Source organism: Lithobates pipiens, unplaced genomic scaffold (genome assembly GCF_037356315.1).
Source record: "Lithobates pipiens isolate NorthernLeopardFrog02 unplaced genomic scaffold, aLitPip1_a1.2 Scaffold_1, whole genome shotgun sequence".
Taxonomy (NCBI): Eukaryota; Metazoa; Chordata; class Amphibia; order Anura; family Ranidae; genus Lithobates; species Lithobates pipiens.
The window spans coordinates 18,596,658-18,611,657 of record NW_027507685.1 but is presented as its reverse complement, the minus strand read 5'-3'; the positions used below and the strand labels follow the sequence as shown (position 1 = coordinate 18,611,657).

Below are 15,000 nucleotides of genomic sequence, written 5' to 3'. Positions count from 1 at the left end.
TCAATCACACAAACAACAAATCAATCTGTGTGCAATTACCCACAATAAGCAGTCATGTTTTACCTTGGGGTCTTCCAACCGCTCCAGGTATTTTTCAAAAGGACCTTCCACATACTAGGAACAAGAAATTTAAGATGAAGGTTCTCATAATGGTGCAATACATGCTAGAAACCCCCCCCCCCCCCCCCCCAATCCCCTCACCAGGCCATTTTCCCCAAAAGAAGTTGTAAACCTCCATTGATAAGTTGTACCTATAGGGACTGTAAATATCTCCTAAACATGTACCATTTAGGAGATATTTTCTGTAAACTGCAGTGATGTCATCGGAAAATGTACTGTGAAGAAGCAATCGCCTGTGCCGTTTCTGAACTAGCGAGTGCTGTGACTGGCTGCTCCTTCGCGCATGCGTGGGGGTGACATCACACGACTCCAGCCAGTCACAGAACCGAAGCCCGCACCCCCGGAAGGAAGAGGGGAAAATATTGATGCACCCTGCAGTGGAAACAGCGCAGTACTAGCATATTATGCATTTACTTTGCGGGGGGGGGGGGGGAAACTTTTACTACTTTTAAAATGATGTGCCGAATTTATAGCCACAGTGATTAAGGGGCCAAATTCCTTGTACCTGGATAAGACAAACTATACCCCCAATATGGAAATGGTTTATTACTTCCTTTTTAGGGCATGAAATCTCTGTAGTTTTTATAGAAGGATCTCAGTTGAACCAATACATCAACACTAGTAAATAATGGCGTTCACCCCCTAGAGATTAACCAGTAAAGCAGATTTCCTACTGCACTAACAGCACACACAAAATTTAAGTATAGAACTGTACAAATGTTTAAAATAAGAATCAAAAAATTGACAGTTACTTACCAGTAACCACTTGTTTAGGATATCTTCCAGAATGGCACACCTGAGAGATGACTGGTCCACCTGACAGGAAACAAACACCACACGAAGTTAAAAGGCCCCTCAGTTCTCCCAAAGGAATAGGTTTTCCGGGTGCCAGAATGAAACCCTTTACGTAGTACTTACATCAAACCAAGGGTGGGAAGTAGGCCTGCCATCCTGGAAGATGGCCTAGAAAAGCAGTTACTGGTTAGCAACTTAATTTTCGCTAGTCATTTTCCAGGACGGCACACTTGAAGAGGATGGACAAGAAGTTTAAGGCCTACCTTAGGGTGGGACCACCGCTTGTAAGACCTTCCTTACAAGAAGTCAGATCCTGAGGGGGATAGCAGTTCCATGCTATAGTGCTTCAAGAAGGCTTCCTACTTTCTCCACGCAGCTGTTCGACAGATTGTTATATTGAGGCCCCAGCTCTTTCTGCCCAAAGTGCCTGCCAAAGATCTTGTTGAATGGGCTTTAAAGTTAACTGGTACTGGGGAACCCGTTTGCTCATAAACCATTCCTATGGTTTGCCTGATCCACCTAGCAAAAGTAAATCTAGATGCCTGCCCTCCCTTTCTTTTTTTTTAAATGTATATTTATTGAAAAAAAATTTGTAAACGGTACAAAAACGTCATAAATACGGTACAGTAGTCAATAACATTGGTTAGACATAGTAGGGGCACCATATTGTAGGTTACAATTAGGTCAAGTGACAGGATACACCATGAAGCTGTATACAATGGTGATAGCATAACTGAAAGAGGAAGATAAAAACGGGTCAAAACATTGAAAACCAGACATGTGGGCAAGTACGGGTGTCTTTCGTCTGATACGATATAATGCAGTAAACAAGATATTAAATCTCCCTAAGGTTACTTAAGGAAGGGTTGGCACAAGGGGCAACAAAGGATTCTGGGTTGAACATGGAGGTATCCCATGGGTCCCATATCTTAAAAAATTTAGGCAAGGAATCATGAGCTATTGCCGTCAAATGTTCCATCCTACGCATGTGCGCAATGGACGAGACCACATGTGCTTGCGTGGGAGGTATGGGAGATAGCCAATGAGCCGGTATTACTCTCTTGGCAGCTAGGAGTATAAAAGCCATCAGTTTTTTAGCATATTTAGGGAGATCTAGGATCCGAAGGCCTAAAAGGTAATGTGTCGGAGTCAGTGGGATATCTCTTTTCAGTATTGATTGGAGAATGGATTGGACCATAGACCAAAAGGATGCGATACGTGGACAGTCCCAAAAGATATGAAGGTGTGTGCCGGTATCCTGTAGGCACCTCCAGCATAAACGAGACAGTGAGGGATCATACTTATGTAAAACTTCGGGGGTTCTATACCAAAACATTAGTAATTTATAAGCAGTTTCTTTCTGTTCGACACATCTCGAAACTTTGGAGATGGAAGTCCAGATCTCCTGCCATTGAGGGAGAGAAATGGTAGCGGGTAGGATTTTGGCCCACTTCCGCATATAAAGGTGAGAATCCAAAGTGGGAGGCAATGAGTCATGAAGAATCCTGTAAATAGCGGATATGAGACCCTTCTGGTGTGAGCCCTGGGTGCACAGAATTTCAAAGGCGTTAGGTTTCTCTAGGCTCATGGCAGGAGATACGGAGCAAAAGTAGTGTTTAAATTGAAGGTAAGTGAAAATGGACCGTTGTGGAATGTCGAATTTGTCCTGTAAGTCTGGGAAAGATAAAAGTTTGCGGGACACTGGGTGAACTAAGTGGCGAAGTTGGAAAATGCCTGCTTGAGTCCACGGGGTCATAGCCACTGTGGACGGACTGTTAGGTATGTCCGGGTTGTGGGTAACATTTAAAAAAGGGGTGGACAGGGGGAGGAGAGAGAGAATTTCTTGTGGCATTTTTTCCAAATATCCAGAGTAAATAGCATAGGGGCTAGGCAAATACGTCTGAGTTGTAGTATAGAAGAGGATAAGTCAGACCATAGCATAGAACAAGGATAGACCGGGTCAGTGATGCTCATTTCTATCTCCGCCCATCGACTCGTCGCAGAAAAGGAGGACCAGGAAACCGTCGTAGATAGGCGAGTCGCATAATATCGTATAATATCGGGAGCTCCCAGACCTCCGTGTGAGCGCGGTGCGAAGACAACCGTATGGGCAATTCTATGTGCTTTGTCTCCCCATATGAATTTAGTAAAGGCCCTCTGGATATTGCGAAGCTGGGGCATGGGAAGGGCAACTGGCAAAGTTTCGAAGAGATACTCCCTAAATTTTTGTATCGCCATTTTGAGGACATTTATCCTACCTAAAAGGGATAGGGGACATTCCATCCATTTACGGAGTAGACTGTGCGTTTCTGAAATTAAAGAGAGAAAGTTAGCCTGGTATAGTGTGCGATAGGACGCCGTTAAATGAATGCCTAAATACTTGAGTGAGTCTGAGCGCCACTGGTAGGGAAAGGTGTTGCGTAAAGCGGTGAGGAGAGAGGGAGGGATGTGAATGGGGAGCGCTTCGGTTTTAGCTGTATTAACTTTGTATCCTGATATATTACCGAACGTTTCTAGGAGGGCATGGAGGTTGGGGAGTGAGGTGTGAGGTTTAAAGTAAGCAATATGTCGTCTGCAAACAAGGACAGCTTGTATTCTTTCCGTCTTCAAGAGACTCCCCTAATGTCCGAGTCTTCCCGAATGCGTGCTGCCAGGGGTTCAAGGCACAATATAAACAAGGGGGAAAGGGGGCAGCCCTGTCTGGTACCATTGCTATGTGTAAACGTTGGGGATTTGAAGGATGCCAATTGAACTTGTGAGGTGGGATGGGAATAGAGGGCTTGAAGGGCAGATACAAAGGAGCCTGAAAAACCGTAGCGTGCAAGTGTGGCAAACATGTAGGGCCACCCAAGCCTATCAAAAGCCTTTTGGGCATCTAGGCTGAGAATAAGATCAGAGCGGGAGGTTTTATCGAGCGTGTCAATTAGATCAATGGTACGTCTAGTGTTATCGCCCGCCCGTCTACCTAAAACGAAACCCACTTGATCGTTATGAACAAGGGAGGGGATTATGAAAGAAAGTCTGTTGGCTAGAATTTTTGTAAAGATTTTATAATCCGAGTTCAGTAGGGCAATGGGCCTGTAATTATCTGGCAGGGATGGGGGTTTGCCCGGTTTCGGAAGGACTAATATGAGCGTGTAAGAATTGCGAATGTGGAGTGACCCCTTTTTTGTAAGGAGGAGTAGAGTTTTAATAAGTGGGGGCCGAGAATGGGAAGGAAAGTCTTATAATATTGATATGGTAGACCGTCAGGCCCAGGGGACTTATGTAAGGGCAGTTCCTTCACTACTTCTGCCAACTCTTCTGTCGAGATATCTGCATTAAGGGTGGCTACCTCTGACGGTGATAGTTTAGGCAACTTTAAAGGGGAGCAAAAAGAATCAAAAGCCTCGAGTGAATAAGTGTTTAGGGTCAGAAGCTAAACAGTTGTACAATTTGTCATAAAACTTTGGACATCGTCAAAGGACAATGGGTCGGGGAGCCGTCAGCCTGGAGGAGGAGTTTAGGATAAGATTGAAAAGGACGTGGTTTAAGCTTGTTTACTAGCATCCTGTGGGGTTTGTTAGCGAACTCATAAAATGTCTGCTTTGCCCAAATTAGGGCCTTAGAACATTTTTGCATATCTAGCGATTTCAAACGCTTACGGAGGGTTGTGACTGTGCGCAGACGGGTCACCGTAGGGGAAGCCAGAAGCAGATCTTCAGCTTTACGGAGCTGTAAGAGGGCGTCTTGCCTCTGGGCTGCCGAGTCCCGCTTTAAGCGGGCGCCGGCAGAGATACACGCACCTCTAAAAAACGCCTTGTGGGCTTCCCATAGGGTGGACACCTCCGCCACTGAGCCCTCATTCAGTTGAAAAAATTCCGATAAATTTTGGGACAGTTGAGCCTCGACAATGGGGTTGCGGAGGAGAAAGTCATTGAGTCTCCAATGACAGGTTCTCGGCATGGAGCAGGCAAAAGCCAAGTCAAGCTGAACCGAGGCATGATCTGACCACGTTATGGGGTTCAGCTCCGACGCCACCGCCGATGTCAATAAAGGTGCTGATATAAAAAGGTGGTCCAGTCTGGAGTACATCTTATGTGGGGGGGAGAAAAATGAAAATTGTCTGCTAGTGGGGTGTTTGATTCTCCATATGTCCAACAAATTATGGGTTCTAATCAGTTTACGAAATGTGGTGGACTGACGTTCCACTTTAGATGAGGTAGTGGAAGGAAAAAGCATCTGTCTCTCCTAGGAGACATGACCATGTTGAAATCCCCCCCCCCCCCCCCCATGATCATGAAGGGTTGAGCGTATTTACCTAAGCTGTCCAATAAGTCAGAAAGAAATTGGATTTGGCCCGAGTTAGGAGCATACACATTAATCACAGTAAGAGAGCGTGAGAGATATTCGCAGTCCAGGAGGATACATCTACCATGGGGGATCTATAAACGAAGATTTTACCCTTAACGGGCAAGATTTCGTAATCAGGATTGCAACCCCTGCTTTGCCAGAGGGGTCAGAAGCCAAAAAAAAATTCGGAAAGTGTTTAGCAGCAAATTTAAGAGAACCCCCAGGGCAGAAATGAGTCTCCTGGACCAGGACTATGTCTGCAGCTGAAGATTTGAACTCTTTCAGAGCCAGCCAGCGCTTATGAATAGAGTTCAAGCCTTTAACATTTTAAGTAAGAACCCTTAAAGCCATCTGTATGGATTGGCATTAATGCAATGTAAGCAGAACAAACATGTAGTAACCAAAAATACCCGTAAGAAGTAACTAGGCAATATAAACCATGGTGTATCCTGTGGGATAAAAGCAGATGTATGCATATAACATCAACTGTAAGGAAAAAGGTTATACAATACCTTGAGCAATGTAGGTCAAAAACAGCAAATAGGCCAAAAAAAAAGGCCTATAACAAGAAAAGAAAGAAAAAAAAAAATGGGGAAAGAGAGCCTGGGTGGGTAAAAACCACCCAGGAGTCCACAGCCTAGGAACAAACGGAGGCACACAAGGGGTTCCATCTCATCTGGAGTGGGACCCCTCGCCACCTTCCGACAGCGCCTAAAGATAGCCAAAAAAAAAACAAACAAAAAAAAAAACGACAATTCAACTTTACTCTAGTCCATAGGAGTGATGAAAAACCCATAATTACGGGCAAGGCTAACCCCAGAACAGGGGAACATGGTGACATAGGGGCCGAAGTCAATCCCAACCAGGGTTTGGGAAATGGGTCCCTCTCAGGGAGGGTGTCTGGCAAATGGTGAGCGTTGGGGGGGTAGAAAAGTTCTTCTGCGACCTCTGCCGAGCGGGGGTCCAGAGCCGTCCTGGAATGGAGGTGGGTTTAGGCGTCACGGGAAGAGGAGTGGGATCTTCATCTGGAATCGGTGGTAGACCAAGGCTGCGGATAAATGCTTCACTTTCCTGTAAGTCTCTCATGGAGTATTGGATTCCATCTTTTGAGGCGGATAGGCGGAAGGGGAAACCCCATCGGTACGGGAGTTGGTTATTCTGTAGGTGCGTAGTCACCGGTCGGAAGCTTCTGCGTTTGGCAAGGGTGATCGGAGATAAGTCGCTGAAAATCTGTATCTTCGCCCCCTTAAACTCTAGGCGGGATTTGTTGCTGGTAGCCACTGTTAAAGCCTCCTTACTGTCATAGTAATGAAAGCGTACTATAATGTCTCTGGGGTTGGCACCCGTTGGGGGCTTGGGGGCCAGAGATCTGTGCGCCCTATCCAGTCTCCAGTCAATGTCCGGAATCCGGGGGGCCACCATATTGAACAAGCTGAGAAGATAAGGTCTAATCTCTCCCTCGCCAACGGTCTCCGGCACGCCTCTGATACGTAAATTTTGACGGCGTTCCCTGTTCTCCAAGTCTTCTTGCTGGGATTGAAGCTGGGAGATTGATTGTTTCAGGCCAGCGTTATCTTCCAACACGTGAACGTATTGTATCAGATCATCAAACTTGGTTTCCAAGACATCGGTGCGTTCACCAATTTGGGCTATCTCTCCCCGTAGTTCGTGTGCAAGCTTTCCCATTTCTTTAGAGACGTTGCTGGTCAGATCTTGCAGTAGGGCCTTAAGTTTGTCGTCAAGGACTTCTACCGTGACAGGGGCGGCCATTGTTTCTGGTGCGGCGTCCGAGGAAAGCTGAGAAGCGTTTTGCGACCCCCCTTGAGAAGGCGTTTTTGTGCGGACAGGGTGGCTGTCAAGGTTGGGGAAGGGGATGTAGGTCTGCTCAGAAAGCGATCAAGTGTCTGTGAGGGTCGCAGGTCTGGAGATTGTGACTGAGTGGGATGTTTTGGCCCGTATTTCACCATGAGGCGTTTGGACTAGAAGTCAGACAATTGTGCTGTCCCCCGTTGTAAAGATGCTGGTTATGCGTTGTAGGGGGGGGGGGGGGGGAGGGGAGTAGGAAGGCGGCTTAGGGCGACATAACAGTTACATGGCATTCATCCTATGGGACCAAAGGTGCGGCCCCCACAGCAGAGAATGAAGCACATGAGGTAGAGGGACCACACGGGTATAGAGGGTAACGTGGGGTCCCTAAATGAGGAAGAGGATTCCAGGGGGATAGAATGCGCTGGCGAAGTGGAGGGATCAGGGAAGGAGGTAGGAGCAGGGCTCACTGAAAAAGTCTCGGGAGTCCCAACATGGCCGCCAGATAGGCCAGAGCCTCAGTATGCAGCTGGGGGTAGAGGCAGGGGGAGAGGTAGGGGGAGAGGCAGAGGGCTGTGGTCCTGCCTGCCTGCTCAGAGTGCAGAGTCAGGCCAGCGGGGGTAACTGGAACAATAAACTGCCAGGGCTTCTCCTCACCTTAGGCCCTGGGTGTAGCAAGATGGCCGCCGGAGCTCACCAGGAGCCTGAAGATCTGCTGCTCCTTGACACCTTCTGAAAGGCCGCTGTAGGCGCTGCGCTGACGGTGCACTCAGCCTCCGATTTGCGCGGTGGGCAGATGCGTCTGCCTGCTCGATGGAGCCCGAATCCTGCAGGGCCCGTCGAAGGAGGTAGGCCGCAAGATGGCGGCGATGAGACTCCTAACGTGGCGCCGGCCGTGCGCTAGGCGGCGGATGGCGAGAGCGCCGATGGACGAAAATACCGCCCGCAAACAGAGCCGGGCGGCCACCCCACTCAGGATGAGCCGTTTTGGGGCCTCAGCAGACAATCCTGAGTGCGGATGGCGGTGGATACAGACGGGGATACACGGAGCTCCTCTCCAGTGCGTCCGTCCACCTCGGCTTCCGGCCACGCCCCCTGCCCTCCCTTTCTAAGGCCACTAAATAGAACCAAAAAGATGACTCTACTTCCTGAAATCCTTCACTCCAAGTATGTCAGCAAGCACCTCATGACATCCAATAATTTATATATTTTTTCTCTCCCTCGTTTTTTCAGGATTTCACAAAAAGGAGGGCAAAATGATCTCTTGAGATCTATGAAACTGGGATGCGACCTTGGGCAGAGTGGTGCTGAGGCAAGACCCACTATATCTTCCAGTACCAGCAGAAAAGGCTCCTTAATTGATAGGTCCTGAGGGTCGCTTACTCTTCTGGCTGTAGTGATGACCAATAAAAAAAGGCTAACTTAAGCGTCAAAAATTTTACCGAGATCTCCTAAGCTGGTTCGAAAGGCGATTTCATCAACGCCGCCAGGATCAGCGTTAGATTCCATGGTGCGAGTCTATTTAATTAGTCAACCTCTCCCTTGTTCTTAATCAGGGGCTCTAGCGCAAGCCTCTGGTCCAGAAACACAAACAGGGCTGCCATCTGTACCTTCAGGGTGTTCGGGGCAATCCCCTGATCCACTCCAGCTTGTAAGAATTAAAGTACCACTGGCACTGAAGGATTAGAAACCTCTCTAACCTGGCACCAGGCGCGAGAAGAAATTCCAGATTCTTGGAGCAGATCTTCCTAGTGACCGGTTTCCGGCTACTTAGGAGGTTCTCAAATTACTCTATTGGAGCATCCCTGGTCTCTGAGAATCTCCCTCGTGAGCCATGCCATCAACTTGAAGAACCCTGGATCGGGGAAGGGATTGGCCCTTGTAGAAGAAGATCCTACCTAGGCAGGAGATGGAGTGAAGGAGAAACCGACCATTTTCTCAGAGTTGCAAACCATGTCCTCTTTGGCCACTGTGGGGCCATCAGGATTCAGCTTGCACTCCGAGTGGGCCAACCTCTGTAGAACCCGATATTAGTGGAGGGAAAGCATATGCTAGGTGGCAACCCCAGTCCCAACAGAGCATCCAACTCCCTGCGATCCCCCTCTCTGGTGAGAGAAAACGCTCTCCAACTTTCGGTTCCCTCTGTGGGGGGGGGGGGTAAAGGTCCATCTCTGGAAATCCAAACATCTGTCCTATGTGGAGGAATACATCCTGGTTCAATTCCCATATCCCCTGGAGGATGGGCTGTCTTAGGAAATCTGTCACCACATTGGCGGTCCCCTTCATGTGGACCGTCAATATGGACTGAAGGTTTCCTTCAGCCCAATTTAGAGTAGAGTAAAGCCAAGTTCAGTAGCTTTCCGGACCTCATGCCACCCTGACGAATCAGATAAGAGACAGCTGTCACGTTGTCCGACAGGATTTGGACTTCTAGTCTCTGAAAGCCTTCAATGCCTGACCCACCGCAAGGAGAATCCTGTGGCTGGAGGAGGCCCTTGCTTGGGTGGGGGGGTTTAGGATCCTTGTGCTTGGGATGTCCCCCAAGTGAGTGCCCCAACCCAAAGCATCAGTGGTTATACTTATAGGGTTCCACTGGGCCCAGGGACAACCCAGCGTGATCCTGTCCTGGCCCAGCCACCAATTTAGGGAGGCCCTTACCCTTGCTGAAATGGACACCTTTCCGTCCAGTGACTCCCCCTTTCTGTCCCAGGAGTATAGTAGGAAGAACTGCAACTCTCTGTAATGGAGCTGAGCTTAGGGAACCGCTGGAATAACCTAGGACCCTCATAACCTGTCTGCGAGCACAGTCCTTGGGTTCCGTTAGAGAGGAAAACAATGATAGCACTTAACCTTTTATCCTCTGGGAGAAAGTTTGAGCCCCCAAATCCACCAAGTATCCAAGGAAGGGTTTTTTTTTTATTGGATGGAAAAAGATTTCTAATAGTTCACTATCCAGCCCAAGGTCTCCAAAGTAAGGATCACTCTAAGCCTATTCTACACGAAAAAAAAAGTCTCTCCCCCCTTTTTCCGCGGATCGGTTAAGGAGGGCCGCTGCTTTAGCGTGGTCTTAACAGTTTCTACTGCCGCATCTGCCACGTATTCCACAGCCTTGCTCATCTCTAGAGAGTCGGACTTCTTTGGACTTACTCCGTCTAGTAACATGGTCGGAGAGCCTGCCAAGCATCCACATTCCTTGCTTCACAGGCAGGAGCCATGGCTGTCGCATTGGCATCCCACGCTCTTCGCAGTAGTGTTTTAGCCCTTCTATCCATTTGGTCTTTAATGTTACCCAAGTCCTCAAAAGACAAATCAGATCTCAGAGACATGTGACAGGGCTGGGGTCAGAGATTTGGGGGTCTTGAACTTCTCTTCCCCCCAAAGGGAAAGCTCCTCTTCCAAGTTTTGAGCTTAAGGACCTTTCTTTCCAGGTCCTTCCACCCTCTCAAAAGTAACTCTTTCAGAGTTTGATGAACTGGGAATACCTTGGACTGATGTTTACTCAACCCCCTGTACATCTTATCCAGGGATGTTGCCTCAACTGGAGGTTCTGGGATATCCTCAGAGGCATAGATTGCCCTGAGTAACTGCCCCATGTCCTCTAGGGAAATAGGATTTTTATAACAGCTTACCTGTAAAATCCTTTTCTTTCATGTACATCAGGGGACCAACAGTTATAGCGTTTACAAAATAGGGGATAGTTTTACGGCATTTTTATTTTTTATTTTTTTTTACATGTAATGGCAGCGATCAACGATTTTTATTGTGACTGTGATATTGTGGCGAACATTGACACATTTTTGGGACCCTCGTCTTTTTTTTTTTTTTTTTTTTCTCCTCTCCACTAAATTTACGTTTTATTTTATTTATAGCACAAAAAATAAAAAAAAAGCCACTAGTGATTAAATACCACTAAAAGAAAGCTCTATTGGTGTGGAAAAAAGGACACAAGTTTCATATGGGTACAGTGTTGCATGACTAATTGTCATTCAAACTGAGAGCGCTGAAAACTGATCTGGTCAGGAAGGGGATGTAAGTGCACTGTATTGAGGTGGTTAATTTTTTATTTATTTATTTTTTTTTTTTTTTATTCTTTATTTAGTTTTTTTCTTGTGAGAAGAGTATAAAATACATTCTGCCACTAACACAATCTTTTCTTAATATCTTTTACAACCAAACTTAACATTTAATATCCCTCCTCCAATGCCCCCCCCTCCCCTCCCTTACAGTAATCTCTCGAGGTCCAATGTTTAATCCACCTTTGCCAACTTATCTTTCCCGCCTTTATTTTACGATTTCCTCTACATATCTCCATGAGTTTTTAAATTCTATCCATGATGCCCATTTGCCCAGATACCCCTCTCCGGTTACGAATTCCTCCCCCTCTTCATCAAGACACTCCATGTTCTGCATTTCATTTACCCGGAATATCCAGTCCCGTATTTTAGGGCTATCAGGCTCCCGCCATTTTTTTTGGAATTAGGCTTTTAGCGGCACTGAGCAGTATGGGAATTATAGAAGACTTATATTGCCTTATAGCACCATCTGTCCCATGGAACAAAACGGTCCAAGGATCCTCTGTTTTTTTATTTGTTACAACCTTTATTAAATCCAAAACCTCCTTCCAATATTTTTTTTTAATAATCGGGCAATCCCACCAGATGTGGGCCATTGTTCCCATTGCCTTACACCCCACCGCCAACACTCTGGAGATTGCGCGATTACATATCTACCCACTTTATCTGGGGTCGCATACCACCTTGCGAGGCATTTATAATTCGTCTCTATCATCTTATTGTCTACCGTCGCACTATGAGTTAATTTCATTATTTTCTCCATAATCTGTGTACTGCATCGGATCCTCAGTCCTTCCCCCTCTGATAGAATTTTATAAATTCGAGCTATATTATTTTTTTGATTTACCTCTTAGACATAGCCGCTCAAAAGGACTATATTGTTCGTCACTTCGAATTGGATGGGGTAATTTTGCAATAAAGTGACTTAGCTGGAGGTACCGCCAGGCATCAATCCTCAAATTCCGTGTCCATCCTCAGTGCTTGAAACGTGCTTATTTTACCTCTATAAATAATATCTTTTACTTGTGCATTGCTTTTTATTATCCAATTATCCCCCCACCTCCTGTTTCCCAGGTGTAAAATAGTCATTATCTTTTAAGAAAAATCAAAGGTGAGTTATAACTCCAATTATTTTGTGCGTGTATTCGATCCCATAATTTAAGTGCATTACGTGTTATTTCATGTGTATTTAAGCCTACAGACCTATACTGTGGGGGATTCCAAATTATTTGTCCTAATTGTGCTCGACTCATTGCATTTTCTACACTTAGCCACCTTTTATCATTTGCCTCTTTACCCCATTCCACCACTCGTGTAAGAACCACCGCATTGTAATATTTTAATAATCTGGGACTGCAAGGACCCCCTTTTTTTCCCTGCTCAGTACCGTGCAAGCTATTCTTGTTTTTTTATATTGCCAGATATACCTCGAGATTAGCCCTTTTAGTGTCTTGAAGAAAACTAGGGCGAGAGAGATAGGCAACATTTGGAATTTGTATAAAATCTTTGGGGCCAGAACCATTTTGACGGCATTGATCCGCCCTAACCAGGAGAGGTGGCATATTGAGATTTTTTTTATTTCTCTCTTAATTTCATCTAATAATGGAATATAGTTGTTAGGATACTATTAGGAAAATTTATGCTAATAGGATCAGAGTAGACTCCCCGATATTTGATCTCCTTTCACCAGGGGAACCGAAATTCCTTAAGGAGTCTTACCTCTTCCTGTCCCTTAATATTAATGTTTAAAACTTCAGACTTACTGAGGTTTATTTTTAAATTCCAGATTTCACCATATTTTTCCAACATCCTCAGCAAGTTCGGAATCAGGATCCTTGGGTTGGTGAGGTAGAACACCACATCATCCGCATATGCTGCGAGTTTGTGCTCTTCTTCTCCCACCCTAATCCCTTCTATGTCTGGGTTATCTCGGATGGAGGCCAATAACGGTTCCAGGGACAATACAAACAGAAGGGGTGACAGGACACCCCTGTCTTCCTCCCAATTTCAAATGGAAAATGGAACCAGACATCCCGTTCACTTTTACCGACGCCTGAGGGTGGTTATAAAGTACTTTGATCCATCGTCATTTATACAGCAATCACTGCTATACAAATGCACCGATTCCTGTGTAAATGACACTGGCAGTGAATGGGGTTAACCACTAGGTGGCAGTGTAGGGGTTACGTGTGTCCTGGGGGTGTGGCTGGGATTTACAGATTACTGATCTCTGCGCCAATCACAGGGAGGAGAGATCAGTGTCACTTGTTGCTAGGCAGAATGGGGAGATGCGGTTTACATCAGCATCTCCCCATGAGCCGATCGCCGGTATCCCTGCGGCGATGAAGTGCACGGGACCTGTGGTCGGACTCACGAGGTTCCAGACCGGCACGCTCGCGGTGCCGGCGTGCACACGATGGCAATTTCAAATGGACATACTTGTGCGCCAATTTGCCTGTCCATGCCATTCTGCCGATGTACATTGTTGTGTGCCGGTCGGGAAGCAGTTAAACATTCACTTTACAAATCCATTTGGAAAATAGTGGATCTTGATGCTGTTTGTCCACATCTTGGACCCCCTTGGCAGTACAAACAACACCTGTGTTTTGTGAACCTGAGTGGTCACCTTTCAATAGACTGATCGCTCTTACTACATCATTAGAATGTAGTGCTTTCTCTTCCCCGGATTAATGCTCTGGGGAGAAAGGAAGAATAATATCTTGGTTTAAATTAAAACCCGTTACCACCTTTGGTAGGAATTCAGGATGAGGACATAAAACCCATCTGATTCTTATGCCTGAAGAAATATGGCTCTTACAAGACCATTTAGAGGTGGCTTGATAGGGGGAATAAACTGTTATCCCCTGAATAAGTTAAGCAAGCAGAGTGGGAAGCAAAAGGACATAGGAAAAAACAAACAATGACAAGGCCAGGATCTGGATCTTGATAGAAGTCAAGGCCAGCTTCATTTCAGATTCCATATGCAGGACATCAGGATTCAGGAATCCTGCCTATGACAAACTTCCTGAGGTGCCAAGAAACATGTGCCTTCCAGACTCTATAGCAAGTGATTCTGGAAGGCGCTTCATGGCATTAATCAAAGTAGACACTACCAAAGGAGATCACCCACGATCTTTTAGGCCCCATTCAAACCTGAACGTAGCGTTTTCAGGCAAGAAAATTGCACGATTTTGTGGCATTTACCAGGCAAAAAAGGTCACCAATGTAAAAAAAGCCCAAATTTGCCCGATTTGAAGCGGCAAAAAAGGGTCCAGAACTTGTTTGAGCTTCAGGCGACATGGAGTGGAGATGTGAACCAACTCCATTGAGAAGAATAGATTTTCTCCCCTCCAGCGTTTTGTAGCTTCAAGCTACAAAACACTCAGGTGTGAATGGGGGCTTAGAGTGGGATTCAACAGTCAGACCTGTTAAATTTTGCATCCGTAAAGGTAGGATAAAATACCGGACTGCAATCTTTATGATCTCAGTAAGTCTTCTGGGACCCGCTGGGGCCACCAGAATCGCCTCCTTTTGTTCCTGCGGAGAAGGCGTGGAAGTAGTAGAACTGGAGGAAATGCATAGATCAGTGTAAACGGATCCCATGGGAAGACTAATGCGTCTGTTCCACCTGCTAGCAGACCCCTTGTTCAAGTTGTTGACCTCGTTAATGAATCTGGACACGAATAGGTCCATGTCCGGAATACGCCATCTGACATATTGCTAGGAAGATGTCGGGGTGAAGAGATCATTCTCCCGGAAATAATTGCTGGCGTAATACGCCTCAAAAATTGAAATTGCTGATAGGCAAGGAATGTTGTGTTCTGTCAAAGCTAGGACTTTATTCACCTCTTTTTGGGCTGCATGACTTCTTGTG

The 15,000-nt window shown here is 46.2% G+C and overlaps 1 protein-coding gene across 1 annotated transcript in view; it reads right to left on the bottom strand.

Moving 5' to 3' along the window:
• The window catches only part of ALG13 (ALG13 UDP-N-acetylglucosaminyltransferase subunit), a 273,986-nt gene that overhangs the window by 225,499 nt on the left and 33,487 nt on the right, over nucleotides 1-15,000 (bottom strand). The window contains exons 7-8 of the mRNA XM_077485629.1: nucleotides 877-936; nucleotides 64-114 (exon numbers count right to left, since the gene is read on the bottom strand). Coding sequence (XP_077341755.1) covers nucleotides 64-114; nucleotides 877-936 — 111 coding nt within the window. The remainder of the gene's footprint in view (nucleotides 1-63; nucleotides 115-876; nucleotides 937-15,000) is intronic.